This window comes from Strix aluco, chromosome 29, assembly GCF_031877795.1.
Source record: "Strix aluco isolate bStrAlu1 chromosome 29, bStrAlu1.hap1, whole genome shotgun sequence".
Lineage (NCBI taxonomy): Eukaryota > Metazoa > Chordata > Aves > Strigiformes > Strigidae > Strix > Strix aluco.
The window spans coordinates 180,439-198,314 of NC_133959.1; the positions used below are offsets into that span (position 1 = coordinate 180,439).

The 17,876-nt window shown below is 45.9% G+C and overlaps 1 protein-coding gene across 2 annotated transcripts; it reads right to left on the reverse strand.

Moving 5' to 3' along the window:
- Positions 1 to 1,323: 1,323 nt before the first annotated feature.
- LOC141916521 (guanine nucleotide-binding protein subunit alpha-11) lies at positions 1,324 to 17,210 on the reverse strand. 2 transcript variants are annotated; one of them, XM_074809139.1, is made up of 7 exons: positions 17,037 to 17,210; positions 12,446 to 12,630; positions 10,662 to 10,816; positions 9,545 to 9,673; positions 8,005 to 8,134; positions 7,165 to 7,318; positions 1,324 to 5,617 (listed from the first exon to the last, which is right to left on the reverse strand). In XM_074809139.1, the coding sequence occupies exons 1-7, from the start codon at positions 17,170 to 17,172 to the stop codon at positions 5,427 to 5,429; spliced, it is 1,080 nt and encodes a 359-aa protein (XP_074665240.1). In that variant the 5' UTR covers positions 17,173 to 17,210; the 3' UTR covers positions 1,324 to 5,426. The 2 variants fall into 2 exon arrangements, with proteins under 2 accessions (XP_074665240.1, XP_074665241.1); XM_074809140.1 differs by lacking the exon at positions 17,037 to 17,210 and adding an exon at positions 16,391 to 16,852.
- Positions 17,211 to 17,876: the final 666 nt, after the last annotated feature.

A 17,876-nucleotide genomic window follows, 5' to 3' on the forward strand; every position in this document is an offset into this window, starting at 1 on the left:
CAGCAACTGCGAGCGACCTGTGAAGATTGTTCTATCATCTGCTGCTCCCAGCTGCCCCTTTCCCTGGGTCACTCCAAGACAGGCAGAGACCCAACCTCCCGCACAGCCCTGAGCGAGCGCGGTGCTCCAGAGCTGGCAGCCGTGTCGTGCCCCTGCGGCAAGCACGGGCAGCTCCAGACATATCGCAGCCAAAGGTCACGAAAGGCCAAAACACGAGGTCCTCTCGCAGTCAGCTGGGAACACTGGGCATTACTTTTAAGACTTTATCTTTTCCTCGAAGAGTCTGAATATGGCACTATGCTTTATTTAAACGGAGCGTATTGTACTCTTTTTGCAGAGAATGGCACAACACATGGAGCTGAAGGAAACAAACAACAAACCAAACGCACTTCTTTCAGCTACGATTTCATGCTTTCCAGCTGGTGAGAACACAGAGCTACTGAGAAAAGCAGCGTACATTTACCCCTAACTGGAAAACAGCAACGACACAAATACCTGCCAGTATTATGGCCAACCAGGTTGGAGTGATCTTCCTGGTCCAAGACAAAACAGCATCTCAGGCTGTCCAGTGCCTGCAACTTGACCTGTGTGTTAAATGGCAGAGAAGGGAGCAGAACATCCTTGGTTGTAGCTTCCTGAAGACACAGGAAACCTTAGGCAGAGGAAGTTAGACATCTCTACCCACTCCCAGCTGATTTAATCTGAAATTCCTGGGGAACAACCCTAGGGAAGGAGAATGAAATTCTAGGAACTCCATCCCAGGAAATCTCTTTGTGAAAGCTTTCACAATCGTTCATCCCCGGACTCCTAAAGGGATAAATTTAAGCAGTGTTTCATACTTCAGTCCACGTTGCTATCAAACAAGGCTGGAAGCAGGCCTGGTCCCACCATTTCTGCTCTTGGCAACGTATAACCTGCAGGAAGTGTGCCTGAAATGGGCTGATGCTGCAGCAAGAGGCAGCAGCGAACACTGACAACTTCAGTGAGCAATTCACTCCAAAATCCTGTAAAATTCTAAGTCAAGGTGCCACCATTGCATCTCTACATCTTAAAACCCTAGTCAGCCACTGTTCACACTTCAGAATTATCAGGACAGTATGTTATATATAGATACTACATACTATACCTTACACGTACCAAAACACACTTTGTTTCTATGCCTCAGACTCCTGATTTTCTGAGCAGGGACCACATTGCTGGCTAGGAGGGCAGAGGGTGCTTCAGCCGGATGCAGGTCCCACAGGGTACAGAAGCTGTTAAGACAACCAGAGGAGGGGGAGAGGAGGGACAGGAGTGAAGAAACGCATGCATGACCACCACAGCTTTTAGGAACAAAATTTATTCCAATTTCAAACAGAGAATTTATTTCAGGAGAAAGATATGAAAATCAATTTCCATCAGATATTTCTGTAATAAGGGTTGTTGCCCAGCAGTCAGAGTGGGATCATTCCAAGAAACAATCACACCCCTGGACTGGAATGAGACAGTTTGGAGCCTGAATAGATCCTGACACTGGGCATCTTATTCAGAAACTCCTTTACCCTACCCTCTTCCCTCCCCCCACCCCAACACACACAACAATACATGCATTGCAAATGACAAGGTTTAAAAACAGCATTTTATATAGTATCTTTTTAAATAGGATAATGTTTAAATTGTCTTAAATCAGGATCCTATAATATACAAGTATAACCAAATAATTTCCACCACATTGGCACTTGTAAAGAGTCTCTGGCACTACTAAAGAAGGGGCATTGGCACAAACCATACTCTTAAAAAACTGGGTGCTGCGTAACACACTGTATCTCTGCTGGACTCTAACAACCTGGGCTCTGTACAGTACAATACAATGGTCAGCACACTCCGGAAGTACTTTAAAAAAAAAAAAAAAACAACCAACCAAACAATAAAACACATGAAGAAAAACCATAGTTGAACGCAAGGCCAACATTGCTAGAAGCAACAACAAGAGACCAAAGAATCCAACTCCAGGAGAAGGGGAGACAGGCAGAAAGGGCAGGAGCAATACGACACGCTGAAGCAGGAAGGGGCTGTTGCTCACCAGGTAGCCAATCCACACAGAATGGTGCAAAGAAATGGGATGGTCCTCTCCTCACTGACTTCAAGTTGCAAACTGGTTCAACATATGTTGGTTTCTTCAGCAGAACAAAGATTAAAAGTGCACAAGGAGCAGAGGTTAGCCAAGAGAACACTTCCTCAGACTCAAGATTCTAGATTCTCTGCAAGAACCCAATTCCACCTCTTTTCTGAAGGTCAATCTGTTGTCTCAACCTGCAGAAAATTCCAACTAGCCTTACTTTCAGAAAAGATGATCTAGGCAAATTTGGTTTAAGGTTTGGCACTTTTGCTAGGGCAGGTATTTGCCAAAGGGCCAGCCAACGGAGACGTGAACCAGTTCTGCAGGAATGCTTCACTGGCCAAGCTGGAGGCACACAAGCTACTGCTTGCTAAGAAAAGCACGTGCTAACACTGGTATCTTCTCACATATACTATAGTCCACAGACAACTCCAGATTATGTGTACAAGTCTGACCCATTCCTCTCCTAATTCAGAATGAGGTTTCAGGAACTCATGCGACAGCCATCGCATAAAGTTCTCCCCCTCCCTTTGCAATAATCATCACACCAAGTCAGTTATCAGGTCAACAGCTACACCAAGCAGTTGCTTAGTAAGGTACAGCACATGCCTAAATCCCTGTCCGTAGCCTCCCACAGTTCTCCACAACGCAGATTCACTCTGCAAGAGACAGAAGCCACGATCCCTCCTCCTGTGCCAGGGCAGCAGCTCTTAAAGAAGGGGAGGATACAAAACAAAAAAAAGTTTCTGATTCAAGTGGAAGGACCACCATCATTCACCTTGGAAAAAAAACTTCAGGGAAGTTATTTCCAAGAACCTGTATATTTCAGTGCCAGGTTCGTTGCTGGCAATAGTTGTAGTGTGAACCATTTACAAGAGGATCACAGAAGCAGAAGAGGCTGGTGCTGCCATCTGCTTCAGATGAACAGCACTTAGAATACACGAAGATGATTATAAATTCCTCTTTATAGGACAGTTTCTACAAAATGGATCATTTCGGCATAAAGACAAAAAAAGCAGTAAAACTGATGCAAAGATGTCTGACACATGGGAATCCCTCTCATTCCTCCCAAGTGTTAAATGCAGTCCAGAGCATGGCTGGTCTAAAGAGATGCTGCTTCCCTCAGCATCGCCACTCAGCCAGACTGGCTCTTCAGCTGTTGGTCCCATGGCTACTGTTCCAACTTGAGCTCTCTAATCACTCTTAGCAGAGCTTGCTTTCTTCTGTAGTGCTCTGAGACACACAGAGGCTTCCCTCAGCTATCCTGGAAAACAAGAGGGACCTATAAACAGAATTACTCAAAATTATATCCCTCCATATTTTAGTGTTCTAGATCAAAGCATCTTAAGCATCTCAGACAGTTAAGATTTACTCTTACATGTTGTGCAAAACACTGATGTAGTGCTCTGTCTACAAAAGAGACAAAATATCAACAGCCCCCTTCAACAGTGCAGCTCATTTAGTCTTTATCTACTGGCAGCCTGCTAGCCTTCAAGGGGGCAATCTGGTTGATCCAGAGAATTTGGACCCAATGCTACTTGTTGGAATTGAAACAGAAGCACTAGTGATGGCTGAACGACACGCGTCTGGAGGTGGGTCAGATTTCCCCGTTTCCAACTCACTCCCTGCCTTGACACCGCAGTTACATCTCCCAGACCCGCAACAGGTCTTCGGCACGTTTGTTCACCTGCCTCAGCTACTGGAGAAAGCTCTCTACTGTGCAAAGGCTTTGCATCCTTCTGCTTAGTGGAGTTTCATTTGGCATCTGTAATCCAGAACTACTTCCACCTGCAGCAGCAAACGCTGCCGTCTCTGCCTCTGCTCCTGCTAAACAAGTGCAACCACCGCAGGGCTCTCTGGACCCCTCTGCAGCCACGTGCTCCAGCCATGACCGCTGTAACTTGATTATCACACGCACCCTGGGGCGAGTATGTGTGCAAGTCTTCCACAGAGGATCCACAGTCCTCTAGAGAGAAACACAGCAGCATGTGCCTCAGGGGAACGCAGAAACAGGAGAGAGAGAGCACTGCCACTCCCTCCAAGAGCTATCCTCAATCCTTTCAAGTAAGAATCCTACCTTTGTCCCCAAGTTTGTCACCCACCAACCCTGGTCCTTTCTAAAAATCTACAAGCTGGACAGGAGCAAGGAATTCTTACAAAGTCACTCAACACACTGGCACAAAATGCAATAAACAAGGCTTGTTTGCTACTAGCAGCAAGAAAAGAACTAGAGGGTGGCACGAGACCAAGATTTTTCAATCCAGACAGTCTGATGTTTAAATGCCACAATTACTCGGTGTGCTTTTGATATCTGCTGCATAGAGAAGTTGCTCACTTGATGTCATATACTCTACTTAAGAAAACATGGTTTCTCTCTGCAAATTGAGCCTTGTGCGCGCGCACGCATACGCTTGTGGTGTGTGGGGGATGTGTGTATGTGTGTGAAAAAAAATAAAAACAAAATAAAATAAAAAAGAATAATTACAGTCAGGCACTTCCCCAGGCTCAGCAGCTATTGCTCCAAGAGCTTCCATCATTTGTAGTCCATGAACAAAATACAGCAACACGTAGCAAACTATGTATAGAACGTCAATAATTTAAAAAAAAAAAAAAAAAAAAAATCACAGTCTCCATACCTTTTATAATTGATAAGAAAAAATAACTCAGAACTAGAACATATAAAGAATGGAAAAGTGATGGCTTTTTTTGTTTTGTTTTGCCTTTTTCTTTTTTTGCACAATAGTTGGAGAGCAATCGCTCCTCCCCAACATTTCATCACAGTGAACGATGGAGCGTGTCCTGGGGAAGGGAAGGGAAAGCAGCGGGGGGAAGCAAGCAGGATTAGCAAGTTACACCAGAGGCACCCTATAGCACAAGGCAAAGGGACCAGTAGCATTCTGCACTCCCACAGTCCAGTGAATTCACAATCTCAGCTGGAAAGTTTTGTTTTTTTTTTTCTATATTTACCATGGGAATGAAAAGGGGAAAAAAAAAAAAAAGAGTGGCTAAGCAACAAAGGAAAGCTCAAGATGAGACTGCCTTAGCTGTTTGGCAAAAATTAAGAAGTAAGCAAGGTGCTGGAGAAATGAGGCATATCCCCGTTAACTGTGAAATAAAAGCAATTTGTTAAAAATATGAAATCAACTACTCTGTGGACAGAGACATGAGACTCCAGGATAACACCGAGCACTTGCCACTCCACAGATCAGACAATTTGCAATCATTACATCATCAAAAATTAAAACTTTTTTTCCTGTCATATTTAAAATTTCTTTTTTTTGTCTTTTCTTCACAATGAAGCCTCTCAAGGGGCCAAGAGCAGAGCAGGTCAAACCAGGTTGTACTCCTTCAGGTTGAGCTGTAGGATGGTGTCCTTGACAGCTGCAAAGACGAAACGGATGTTTTCTGTGTCTGTGGCACATGTGAAGTGAGAATAGATGATTTTATCGCTGTCGGGATTTAAATCCACAAACATCTTGAGAATGAACTCACGGGCTGCCTGTGCATCCCTCTGTGGGCCTGCAGCAAACAAAGAAACCAGTTAATGGATTTATGCTAAGCACATCTCCCGGTTTGATCCATCAGAATAATTGCTAGTGCACTTTTTCTTATGTGTTACAGAGCTATAAAGGAGAAATTAAGATCATTTCTTGCATAAAAGTCCCAGGAGCTGAAGTGTCGTATGCTTTTCAGTTATCTAACCACAACCTACAAAAGTCATTTTTCCAAGGCTGAGAGTTTTAACAGACTCCAAGGCGTCACTTCAGACCACGCTCTGAAATGCAGCAGGTGGAACAACCCCGTGCGCGCTGCGTTCACCAGGTAACAGTGACAGATGCTGGATATACGTAACCCAACGCTCTCCTCTGGAAATGGGATGTGTATTTCTTCCTAATATATAGACAGATCTTAGGCACTGAAGGAAACAAGTGTATGTTTTGCAAACAAGGGTCATCTTCATCCAAAAGTGCGGTCTGTACTAACTGGCTGGTCAACTCATAGGAGAGAAAAACCAGAATTTTTGCCAGTATTTACTTCATATTGCTGACAACTTCTCAGAAGAAAAGCCACCTACTGGTATTTCTTTCACAGGATTGGTGTTGTCACATTCTCCCTGGCAAGGACCACCTCTGGGGACGTGGTCTGATGGGCTACCTCCCACTCACAAGCCATGCAGCATCCCTGGAGGAGCTGCAATAAATACTTATATGATACTTCCTGATGCTGCGATCTTGTCTCCAGCTGTTAAGTTATATCAGCAGTACGCACTATCTGACCAATAAGCTCACCAGCCATTCCCAGCCTGCTGTAAAAACAAGATGTTTTCCACCACTGACAATTTCAGAGTGCTCGTGCTTTCAGACAGCAGGGGGCATGAAGTTCCAAAAGACAAGTAATGAGCAATTTCATTAGTCGTTTAAAAGAGGAGAGCTGTTTTTTGCAAAATGGCAATTCTTCCTTTACCTTGTATTTTTATTTTCATCCCTGTCCAGATGTGTTACCAGCCAATGTTAAATGAACTCAACTGAAGAGCTTGAAATGCTATTTTGGCTAAGGAATTTTGTTTCAGATGGGAATTTCTGTTTCACATAAATATTATTTTTCCACAACTGCAGATGGAATAATAATTTCATGCTACCTGAGATTTTTCAGCACCATCACTTGAACAACTTAGGTGTCTGACCAGTCAGTTTCTCAAAACAAGGACTCAAGTCACCTCTTGACTAGAGGGTTAAAATGCCCAGTACAGGAGTGAATTTGTCTCGTGTTTATGAAACAGGAAATTTAGACTTCCATTATTTAACACTTTGAAGTGCATATTGGGGTGGGGGAAACCTCTTCATCTAGGAGAGGTTCATTATTTGATCATTTGATCAGATACCAGTTACCTACATATGATTAAGACAATTTTGTGACATTTTCTCATTGTTGTAGGTATTCCTTCTCAAATTAAGATGTTTTCCCCATCTCCAGATCTGAGTTTTCTTTAAAAACCAAAAAAATTCTAACCAAACCACCTGCACCCCTTCTTCTAGATATAGTGTTCCTCCTTAAAAACCACTCACCATCAAACTCTGGGAAATAGTCAACAAGGTGGGAATACAGGATCTTGTCTTCCAACAGATCTTTCTTGTTGAGAAAAAGGATAACAGAAGAGTTCTGGAACCATGGATAAGTGATAATGGTTCGAAAGAGAGCTTTACTCTCTTCCATCCGGTTCTGAAATAAGAAAAAGAAAGCCTTGTTTTCACAAGTGAGCACCAAGATGCCTTTCTGCTACCTGCACACGTACTCAGATCTGTATCGATCCAGCATCTCAGACACTGTACACAGAATACTTTGGCCCCAGGTGGGTTCTGGCTCAAGCTGCACCAGTAAATGGAAAGGAAATGCAAAATCTGATGGACTCAAGCTTCATTTAATTGCCAAGCTGTTCCTATCAAAAGCTTTGAAATTCATTTTATGCTTTGACAGTCATGCGAGAGGACTGGCCATGATACTTTGTGAACATGTTTTGTCTAGTAGAAAAGGAAAAACTGATGTTACCTTAATGGCATTTTTTTTAAACTATTAGCAAGTGTGAAAATTCAGTATTGCACCTTCAAAGAGACCAGTCACTATCTAACAAGACAGCAGTCACAGCATGAAGTAATTCAGTGCGGAAAAGAGGAATGGGTGATTTTTAGGAAGTACAGATGACCTGAACGCACTGCGCATTCTCCGGACATCACGGCCCACTGAGGATCCTGTTCCCTTTCAATAGGGAGGCCTGAGGGCCAAAGCCAACAATACTCGCTAATCCAGCCTGGCACCAAGCACTTTGGTACCAACCTCCACGAAGCCAGAAAGACATTCCTCCCTTCCTTCCACCCACCCTCCTTCAGAGTTCCCATTCTTTGGCTTACCTCATTATCAGATTCCACCAGAACTTGGTCATATTCACTAAGTGCTACTAAAAACATGATGGAAGTCACATTTTCAAAGCAGTGGATCCACTTCCTTCGCTCTGATCTTTGACCTCCAACATCCACCATTCTAAGGAAGAGAAATACATACAGTATCACAGAAGTAGCTGCAGTTCTGTCCGAACGCAAAGGACCAGCATACGATGAGAACGAATGCAGCTCTTTACCGTTCAAATTAACCTGGCACGGGGATGTAAAAATACGTGCTTGCTAACAATACCATCAGGTTTACAAAATATCCTGTTCCAGAAATAAATCAAACTGAAGAGATGGCCACAGATGAGTGATACCAAATTCAAATCCCAAATATCAGCATTACCCTTTTTAGTTGCATTCTGCTTTAGCTGCAGTCAGCAGTCCTGAGTCTGAAGACAAGTCTTCAAAACTTTGCTGTCAAATGAGCAAACTATTTTTGTTTTTTATTAAAGCATCTGCTTGCCTCAAAACTCCTCTCACACAGAGAGCTTTCTTTAGTTATTAAACTTTTCTTAGAATGTGCTGTTTAACAGTTACATACTTTGGCTTCTCAGTTTCAAGTCCCACCTGTATCGTATGCTAAAATTATTTTGTCACTCACCTAAAGTGCAACACACAGTCCACCTCTGATAAAACCCTACACCTATTTCATAGGTCAGGAAACCAGAACAGGGAGAGTAACTTTCTGTAACTGAACGGTCTAAGAGAGATGATGCAGGCTTCTTTAGTCCTCTCTTGTAATGTCAATACTGTGGTAGAGAAGGGCAGGGAGCATGTAAGTACCAGAGAGCTAGGAAGAAAATTGCTTTGCAATAGACAGGCATGTCACTGTGCCCTTTACGCCATGCTTGATTGCTGGTGTAAGCCTCCAAACACCATCTACTGCTGCAGCAGCAGCATAGGCAGCAAGTTCTGGTGTCATCCTGAGAGTACAAGGTAGGCACAGCAAAACAACTCTGAAGGCTAGATATCACACACAAGGAAGAGTTTCTGCACAAAAAGCGGTCTGTTTTTGAAGGAGAAATAAATGGTCAAAGTCGTTTGAGCTAAGCATTTTTAAAGGGAAACACATTTCAAGTCAAGCACTGCCCAGACCAAGCTTCCGCCTCCTCCCCTTGGTGGCTTACGCTGCCCACAGCTCCCTGTGCAGCTCGCAAGCCACCACTTCAGCCTCAGGTGCCAGCAAGGCAATCCTTCCCAGCAGGGACACCAGCTCCTGCAGGATGGTGAGCTGGGCTCTAAATGTCACTGATTCAAAAGCACGTTCTGCTTTCCGACAGCCCGTGCTTCAGCTTGGAGTTTTCCCTTAATCAGAATGAAATGTTAGACCATCCCCATCACAGGAGCGCCTGTCAGCAGACACTTCAGAACATCGCAGCACATACATCCGCTCAAGCCTCTCAACTAAGCACCTGGGCACTCAAAAGCAACCCAGAACTCATCCTTCCTGAAACCACATCACGCCTCTCTCAGTCCAGCTGTAACATGAATACACCATCAGTACCTGAAGATAATATTCTCTAGGTCAAAGGGGTACTCTATGATACCGGTTGTAGGAACTCTAACCCGTAGCACATCTTGCTGAGTTGGTAGATATCCTGGGGTAGCGATACGATCCACGTCGCTAAGATAGCTGCAAGAAGCACAATGGAAAAAAAAAAACAACCCTACCTTAGGTTCCAGCACACAAATACACAGATTTAAACACTGCTACGTTAACAAGGAAGCCAGAAGTCACCTGAACCATTTAAAATATGACGTGGAAAAATAACAGAATACATCTTTGGGGAACAGTAATTCACTAGCCATCCTCTCTGGAGGATAAACAGATATATTAAGGACAGCTTTATCAACTCTGCATAGGAGCATGGAAGACAATCTTTACTACAGAGAAAGTTTAAGTACAGTGGATGCTCATGTTTCAGAATCAAGTCTCATACAGGCTTGTTTATAAACAGAAAACCTCATGTCACCAGACTCTGATTTTATTAATAATAAATCCATTAAGTTACACATCCATGTACACCTGCAGGCCACAGGACAAACCTGAAGAGAAAGAGCAACACTTCTGCTGCCTAAGAGCCAGGACCAACACAGATGGCATAAGGTAGAGATTCTAGCCTCAGGTATAGCCAGAAGCAGATGTATGAACAACTGTCTTTATCACCCACCAGAACACCTCATACCCTCATGAAAAGTAGCAAATGGTAAGGAATTTCCAGATCTAAATCTATCCCGAAATAAACATAGCTTCCCCCATCTCCAGCAAAGCTCTTTGCCTTTCTGGAGCCAGATTCAAGCAAGTTACCAGTTACCTGTTCCCACTGCTCTTTCCTCTTAACTTTTCCTAAGGATACTTCTGGCTGACAGAGGCAAAGTGCCTTCCTCATATGCCGATTTTTATCCCAATACACATAGCCAGCAGAGACTGGGCAGCTTGTCTAAAACACTAGCAAGCCTCATGCGCCTCAACGAAAAAGGTAAAAGGTACTTTAAACAAACTATGCAGTGAAATCTACAGCACTGTTGCTGCCCTTTGAAAGAAACTCTAGACTTCAATAAAAAAATTTGTTAGACCATCACTACCACCTACCAGTGCATGCCAGTGACTATACACTTACTATTTAGCTGAATCGGAAAGCTGATATTCTCTTCTCCTGTCATAACACTCTTGTATTCCAGGGTCGTTCCACAACGTTTTAATTGCACTTACATATGGCTGCTCAAATGTCATGACCTTTTCTACATCCACTTCCCGGATCAGCACTGCATTGGCCTGGAGATTGAAAAGGAGAGGGGGGGGGGGGCGGGAAAGGACAGGGTTGGTGGTGGTCAGGAGCAAGGGGTACTGGTCACAGGCAGGCAAAAAATTCTCAGATGAACTAAATCCTTACATTATGACCATTATGACTTCAAGGATCCACATGCTCATTGTGGATCAGGTTGCTAAGGTCAGAGGGACGATGGCTAAACTATACATCTAAGACACAGCAGACATCAGCAGAATTCCCCCAAGGCATATGCACCTTCACAGAATAAGCTGTACAGCAGCAGCAGGTTCCACCTATCATTAGATCACCCGGTGCTTTGAAACACGGTGGTTTCCAAGGCAGAGCATTTACTGTGAAGAGCCACAGACTGCCCAGCTTCTGAGGAGGTTAAACTACAGGTGGATAACAAGTCGATATCTCAAGTTTATTAGCAAAAAAATTTTAAAGCATGTTTTTAATAGCAATAGAGGCATTGTTTCAGCATACTTCAATTATGATCCCTTTTGAGAGAGAAAATAGAAATGCCCACCCTACAATCTATAAGCAAAGAAAGCACTACAGTTATTACAACAGCCTGTGGCATTTGTGAGGTTATTATCCACACAGGCTGCTTTCTGAAATCTTTGGTACACTTGCCACAGGAAGGGGCTTTTGCCTATACCAGGAAAAATAACAAACAAAGCAAAGCTCTGCACACATTATGATAAGTAAAAGTTGGCAGATTATACCTATCAACCCCCCACCACCACACACAGGCAAGGCAAGCTTCCTCACACCCTGCCTGTTCTCATCACCGAGACTGCAGAACCTCTCTAAAGGCAAAAAAGGTGTTCAGACTCAAGAACTCCTGGTGCACCATCCAGTCCCTACAAACAGGTATTAAAATCTGCTTCAAGATACTGTGTGACAGAACAAATACAATTTCACTTAAAAATATTAAGGTACTAAGCATTAACGAAGCAAAACACACTAAAAAAAAAAAAAAAAATCTAATTTCCTGGCATGCCCTCACCCTCCCCGTCCTCCCCCAAAAAACCTGAAATATTTTTCAGCCATCTGGCTGAAAAATTTATTCCTGGACCCAAAATCTATAAGCCAGATTAGTTCAAATCATGTTTCCATGGTTGAGACCAAAACCCTTCAAGAAAGGTTTGTACCTTTGGTCAGTACCTATCAGAAAAACTGACAGATTGCAGGAATAGTGATAACTACCAACAGAGGTCTCTTTCAGGTCCAGCATGTATTTTATTAGCTCCACGTTCCAATGTGAATAGTAACTCATGCAAAGAAGAGCCTGACACATTTAACAATACTGAGTCCTTGAAATGAGTACAAAGAACACCTCTTCTAAACCCTATATTGTATCCCAGTCCCTTGCTCCCACCACTCATCCTGCAGACCAGTGCACAAACCATCCTGAGAAAGCTGCCCTATCCCCTAACACAAACAAGTAAATGGAATCAGATATCAACAAATGTCATAAAAAGCAGCCCTTAAGCACAAAACATTTATGGGAAAGAATTCAGGGAGGTTAAGGCTGCAATGCAGGAGGACACAAACAAAGGGGACCTTTGGAGCCAAACCCTAGAATCCCCATTGCCTAAAGACACATGCAAAAATTTTGAGAAACTTACCTTGTTCTGTTCATATTTGTACAGAATCTTCAGGGTTTCCATGGCCCTGATCATAGACTGCATGGCAGTGAAGATGTTTTGGTACACCAGCTTGGTGAAGCCTTTTTTGTCCTCTTCAGAGTAGCCTGAGCCATGAATTATACGCATTTGCTTAATGAACGTGCTCTTTCCGCTCTCCCCAGTGCCTACAGAATGCAAAAGAGAGAGTTAGGAGCCATCAAAAGCAAGGCTGGGGACAGAAGGAAGCAAGAGAACATCAATCACATCATTCCCCCAAAGTTCCCGTTACTATACCCAAGTACACACTATGTCCAACCACTTTTTTCAGCTGTGTTCCAGAATATTAAGACAGTCTGGATGGTTCTGCTCATCCCCACTACGAACCTAGCAGCACAGCAGGAAGACATCTTGCCCTTTACAGCAGCCTTCAAAAGCAGCTCTGGTACTTATTCCAAATCTCACATTACAGCCACTCCCACAGTTCTGCGTCAAAAGGCCCTTGTCCGTCACACCTGACCTATTCCCAGATACTCCGGCAAGATGCTCCAGTCACAGCACCAGCCAGAGAGGGCCCAGAGGTGCTCTCAAGTTGGTAAGCACTGCAAACTGAGATGACAGTGAGGGGGCAGGGGAAGCCTATTTCCACAGTAAAGAGCAAGTTTTCACTGTGATTTGGCAAAAAAATGTTCCTTACCTTATAGACTCTGCCTTGTCACAGAAAAGAACTGAACACAACAGAAGAATCAACTCCACAGGAGAACGGAGCTCAAGGAACTACGTGATTATCTATCCGACACGAGCGCTCCCATCAGTGCAGCTGCCTAGTATCCCAAACCACTGTGCAAACATAACGTTTGCTCAAATGATAATCATCACTGTGGCAAGACACCCCTGATACTGCTTGCAGCCTCTGGATGTTAGAGAGTTAAAAATAGCAGCTGACAGGGAGAACTGAGTAGGATGCTGCCCACAGCTGTCTGCACTCCCTCTCAATCCCCAGCAGACAGCAGGCTGCCCGGCCAGGCTGCCGACTCCTCACTGCGCAGGTTCACTGCCCCAGAGGAGCTGGGTCCTGGAGCAGATGGCAGGGCGAGACACCCTCACACCAGTGCGTTAAGAGTCCAGCCCTTTCACCGCCTGCTTCCTGCACAGTCAGCTGGGCAGGTCCTCCCACTCCTACATTTATGGCCCCAGAAAAGTGTCATTTAACATGTGAAGGCCAACAGATGATATAAAAAGACAGCAGGAACTTCCTAACACGGTGAGTATGAGAGAAAAACATCATCAGATAAAGTATCCATGCCATTATGCAGCCTTGTTAAATTCACGATTCAGCTGGCATTGGGGGAAGCACCCAGCGACCTCCGTTCTACACACACACAGTGCCTTCCGCGAGGGGACACGGTCGAGTCCTGCACGGGATTAGCAAACCTCCAGACTTCATCCCACAAGCAGCAGCCTAAGAGTATACCACTGACACTTTTGTTGAGTACTTTTGTTCAATCTTCTAAAATTTGCTATCAATATGCAGAATATATATATATATAAAAACAAAGACAGCTCTTTTCAATACAGCGGCCCAGCTCACTTGACTACTGAGAGCAAAAACTAAGATGACAGGTCCCTAAGTGACAGGTCCCTTTGTGCTGGCAGAGCCCCGGCTTTCACCACAGGAACCACCAGGTACTCACCCTACACTAGGGGATAGAGATACTAAGAGCAGATCCCATTCATCACCACACACAATTACTACTCACATGTGGATTCTCAATTAGTCGTGTTTATAGTGCCAGGCTCAAAGGCAAACAAACAAATATGCTCACATAAAAGCAGCAAGCACATAACTACAAGCAGCATGTTTAAAATAAGCAAACTCTCTCCATATCCAAGAACTGAGAGAAATTAGGTCAGCATATTAGAAATTAACATTATAAACACCATTAATATGCAGCAAACTATCTCCATTTCAACCAGAAAGCTACACCATCAGTGGGGAGGGGGAAACTGGAAACTGAAATCATTCGTGGTTTCTCTCACTGTGGTGAGAAATATTTCCTTGTCTTTTACCACAGCAACCAAAACTGAGAAAAAAAAAAAAAAAAAAAAGAAGAAGAAAAAGTAGTGCTTCAAAGCATTCTAATAAATGAAAACATAAGAGCAACCTCAGCGCCAGCCATTCACTTACTTCAGAACTTAAAGAGTTCAAACACAGATTCTTCCTGTCACTCCACCATCACCTCTATTTTGGGGTTTTTTGATTTGGTTGGTTTGGTGGGGTTTTTTTGGTTGGGTTTTGAGGTGGGTTGTTTCTGTTTGGTTTTTGTTTTTTGGTTTTTTTTTTTTTAAAAAAAAGGTGCCTTTTGCTTTTACCTAGGCCATCAACAATACAGAACAGCACTGCAGCGGAACGTTGTAGTGTCTGGTGGGTATGGTCTCCTACACTTGTAAGGCCACAATAACCTCTTTTAATATGACAATGTTGAGACAAGGAGATAATCGGAATTCACCATTTCTTCTGTCAACAGGTGAAAGCAGCTGTTTACAGTAAGTTACTAATGACCCCCAAGTACCTGACAGGCACTTGTAAATACATTACTCAGTCAACAGTACCCCATAGCTAATCACACATAATTTTTGTATAAAATATTCTCCCCCCTCCCCACCAGTAAAAAGACGAATGACTACCTTATGCCAGAGGGCAATGTCCAATACCTTGAAATCAAACTTCTTATTACCAAGTTTCATCATGCATTAGCGCTGTTTTTCTTCACCCCAATTTTCTGTTTTAGGTTTCAGCAAACTGTCACTAGATGTAGTGACAAGAAAAATTACCAGAGTTTCTACCAGGCAGAAACTCCCTCCACACACGCACTCTTTTCAAAATTCTGAAGATTTGGGAAAGCCTTCTCACTAATGCAATCACTAATACTTGTGAAAGTGAGAACTCCACTCAATAAGAGTGAGACAGGAGAAACCCCTGCAAGCAGCAGTTATGTCAAGGAGAGAGAACACCCATTACCTGCCACAACTCGAGGTGGGCAATGTGCTGCACCCAGTGAAGAGCATCCAGCAAGCACGTCCCAAAACTAGAAGTGTTGCTTATCCAATATTAACCACCTCATATAGCTTTTTTTTTGTAAATCTGATGCTGAATCTTACTTAAACGTATCTTTCAGAAAAGCAGAAAGGATCCCTGTGCAATTTGCATTATTTCTAAAGTGAAATCTTTAGATCCAGTGGGATCTTCCTAACCCAGATCTATCCTATAGTGCCAACCTATTTTGAAACAGCTGCTTCTATGGGACTACTTGAGGGAAGCATGAGAATGAGACACACACTTCCTCATCTACGAGAAGCCTTACAGAAACTAACACAGCACAAACGTCAAGCCCTTGATTTTACCTTTCACCTGAAGAACAGCAACACGTTAATCACCAAGGATTCACAGTGAGAAGGAAAGCCCTGGCCTTCACTTAACAATTACCACTATGCAACAACATCATTGGAGACCCCCAAAGGACTGGACAGATACGGCCTCATTTCACTTGTGTAAAGTTTTACGTTTGGTTTCACAAGGATCATCCTAATGCTTCACCTGTACCTTAATGGCTTGCCAACTCACGACAGACCCCAAGTGAATAAGCTCAATCCATCAGATCTGCCTCGTATTTCAGCTTGAGATGATTAAGTATTTAAGACACAGAGCAGGATACATACACAAGCAATGATAAATCACAGTACCTATGAAAACTGTAACTTAAGTTTAAATGTGAGGGCTATCTAGACATGAACATCAAACTCACTGCTGAAGAAGGATGCAAATGCTGAAATCCTAGCTGGCTGCTCTTGTAATTGATTACCCATCCCTATAAGCCTTATCTAAACACGCAACAGTTATCCATCTGCACAACCACCGAACACTACTGTTTCCATCTAAACACCTACACCCTTATCGCTGCACAGGTGATCTCCATCTCTGAAGGTGATGCCGAACACTACAGCCATTTCCTCGTCAGACACAGAACTCGTGCATTCCCACTGCTTCATCCCCCTCCAGATGCACCACACCAAGCTCCCAGGACAGCACGAGGGGAACTCTGTGGTTTAGGAGCTGGGGGCCAATTATTCCACAGACGTTCGCTCGGGGCCCAGAAGTTCACTGGCAATACCGAAAAGCATCAACTCCGCCGGGGCATTTTCATACGCTAATAAAGGCCAGGACGCTCTGGGAAGCATTTCCTCGAGACAATTTCCACGCGCATGTGTGCGTGCCTGCATTTAGAACCAGTAATTTCAGCTTCACAGTTCCTGCTTATGTCAAAATCCCTTCTGACAGAGAAATCATCACGAAAAGCAAACAAAGCGCAGCCAATGCGGCGGCCACCCGGAGCGCAAGGCTCGGGGGCGGGATCGGCCGGGGCTCCCGCCGCTGCCCCGCCACACCCGCTCGCCGCCCCAGCCCGGGCGCGGCGGGGCCGCGCGGCCGTCCGGACCTGTCAAGCCCCGCGGCAGCCGCCAGCCCGCGGCCGGGCCAGGCCCCGCGGCGGGAGCGGCGGCCCCGCGGGCCGGGCCGGGCCCCGGCGCTCCTCACCCAGCAGCAGCAGCTTCAGCTCGCGGCGGGCGTCGCGCTTGTCCCTCCGCAGCTGCTTCTCGATCTCGGCGTTGATGCGCTTCGACTCCTTCACCTCGTCGCTCAGGCAACAGGCCATCATGGACTCCAGAGTCATGGTCGCGCCGCGGCCGGGACGCCCCCGCCCACCCCCCACCCCCCCGGCACCGACCACCGTCCTCCGCACGGCCGGCGGCCCGGCCCGGCCCGGCCCGGCCCCGCGCCCGGCGACCCCTGCCCTCCCCTCCCCACCCTCCCGCCCTCCGCGGCGCCGGCCCGGCCCGGCCCCGGCCTCGGCCCCGACTCCTGCGGCCGGGCCTAGCGCCGCCGCCGCCCCCCTCCGCGCGCGGCCCTCGCCCGGCTGCGCCGCCCGCCGCTCCCTCCTCACACAGCCCCGCCGAGCAGCGACGAACCGGCGCAACCCAACCCGCTGCCGCCGAAAACAAGCGCTGACTGACAGCCGCCGGCGCCACTGGGAGAGCGCGGCGCGCGGCGGGGCGGGCCCGGGCCGGCGGGACGGGGCGCCGCCGCCAACCGGAGCGCAAGTTTGGTTGGCCGGTCGGGGGGGAGGGCGTTCCCCGAGCGGGGCCGCCGGGCATTGTGGGACGGTGGCGGACCGGGGCGCCCGTCGTGGGGTGGGCCGGGGCGAGGGGGCGGCCAGCGCGGGGGCGGGCCGGGGCCGTGTCGCGACGGGGCCTTGTCGCGACCGGGCGTGGAGCTGGCGCCGCCCTCCCGCGGGCCGTTAGGGCCGCGGTGGCCGCTAGGACGGCGGCGCAGGGCGGGCCCGCGGCCTGGGCGTTGCGGCACTTCCCGCACCGCTCT

Bases quoted from the DNA above. Each gene is read 5' to 3' on its own strand.
- LOC141916521 (XM_074809139.1), bottom strand. From the start codon at position 17,172: ATGACTCTGGAGTCCATGATGGCCTGTTGCCTGAGCGACGAGGTGAAG. The intron at 10,817-12,445 runs GTAAGTTTCTCA...TTCAATCTCCAG, and splicing joins ACAAATATGAACAGAACAAG to GCCAATGCAGTGCTGATCCG. The intron at 5,618-7,164 runs GTGAGTGGTTTT...TGTTTGCTGCAG, and splicing joins CTATTTCCCAGAGTTTGATG to GCCCACAGAGGGATGCACAG.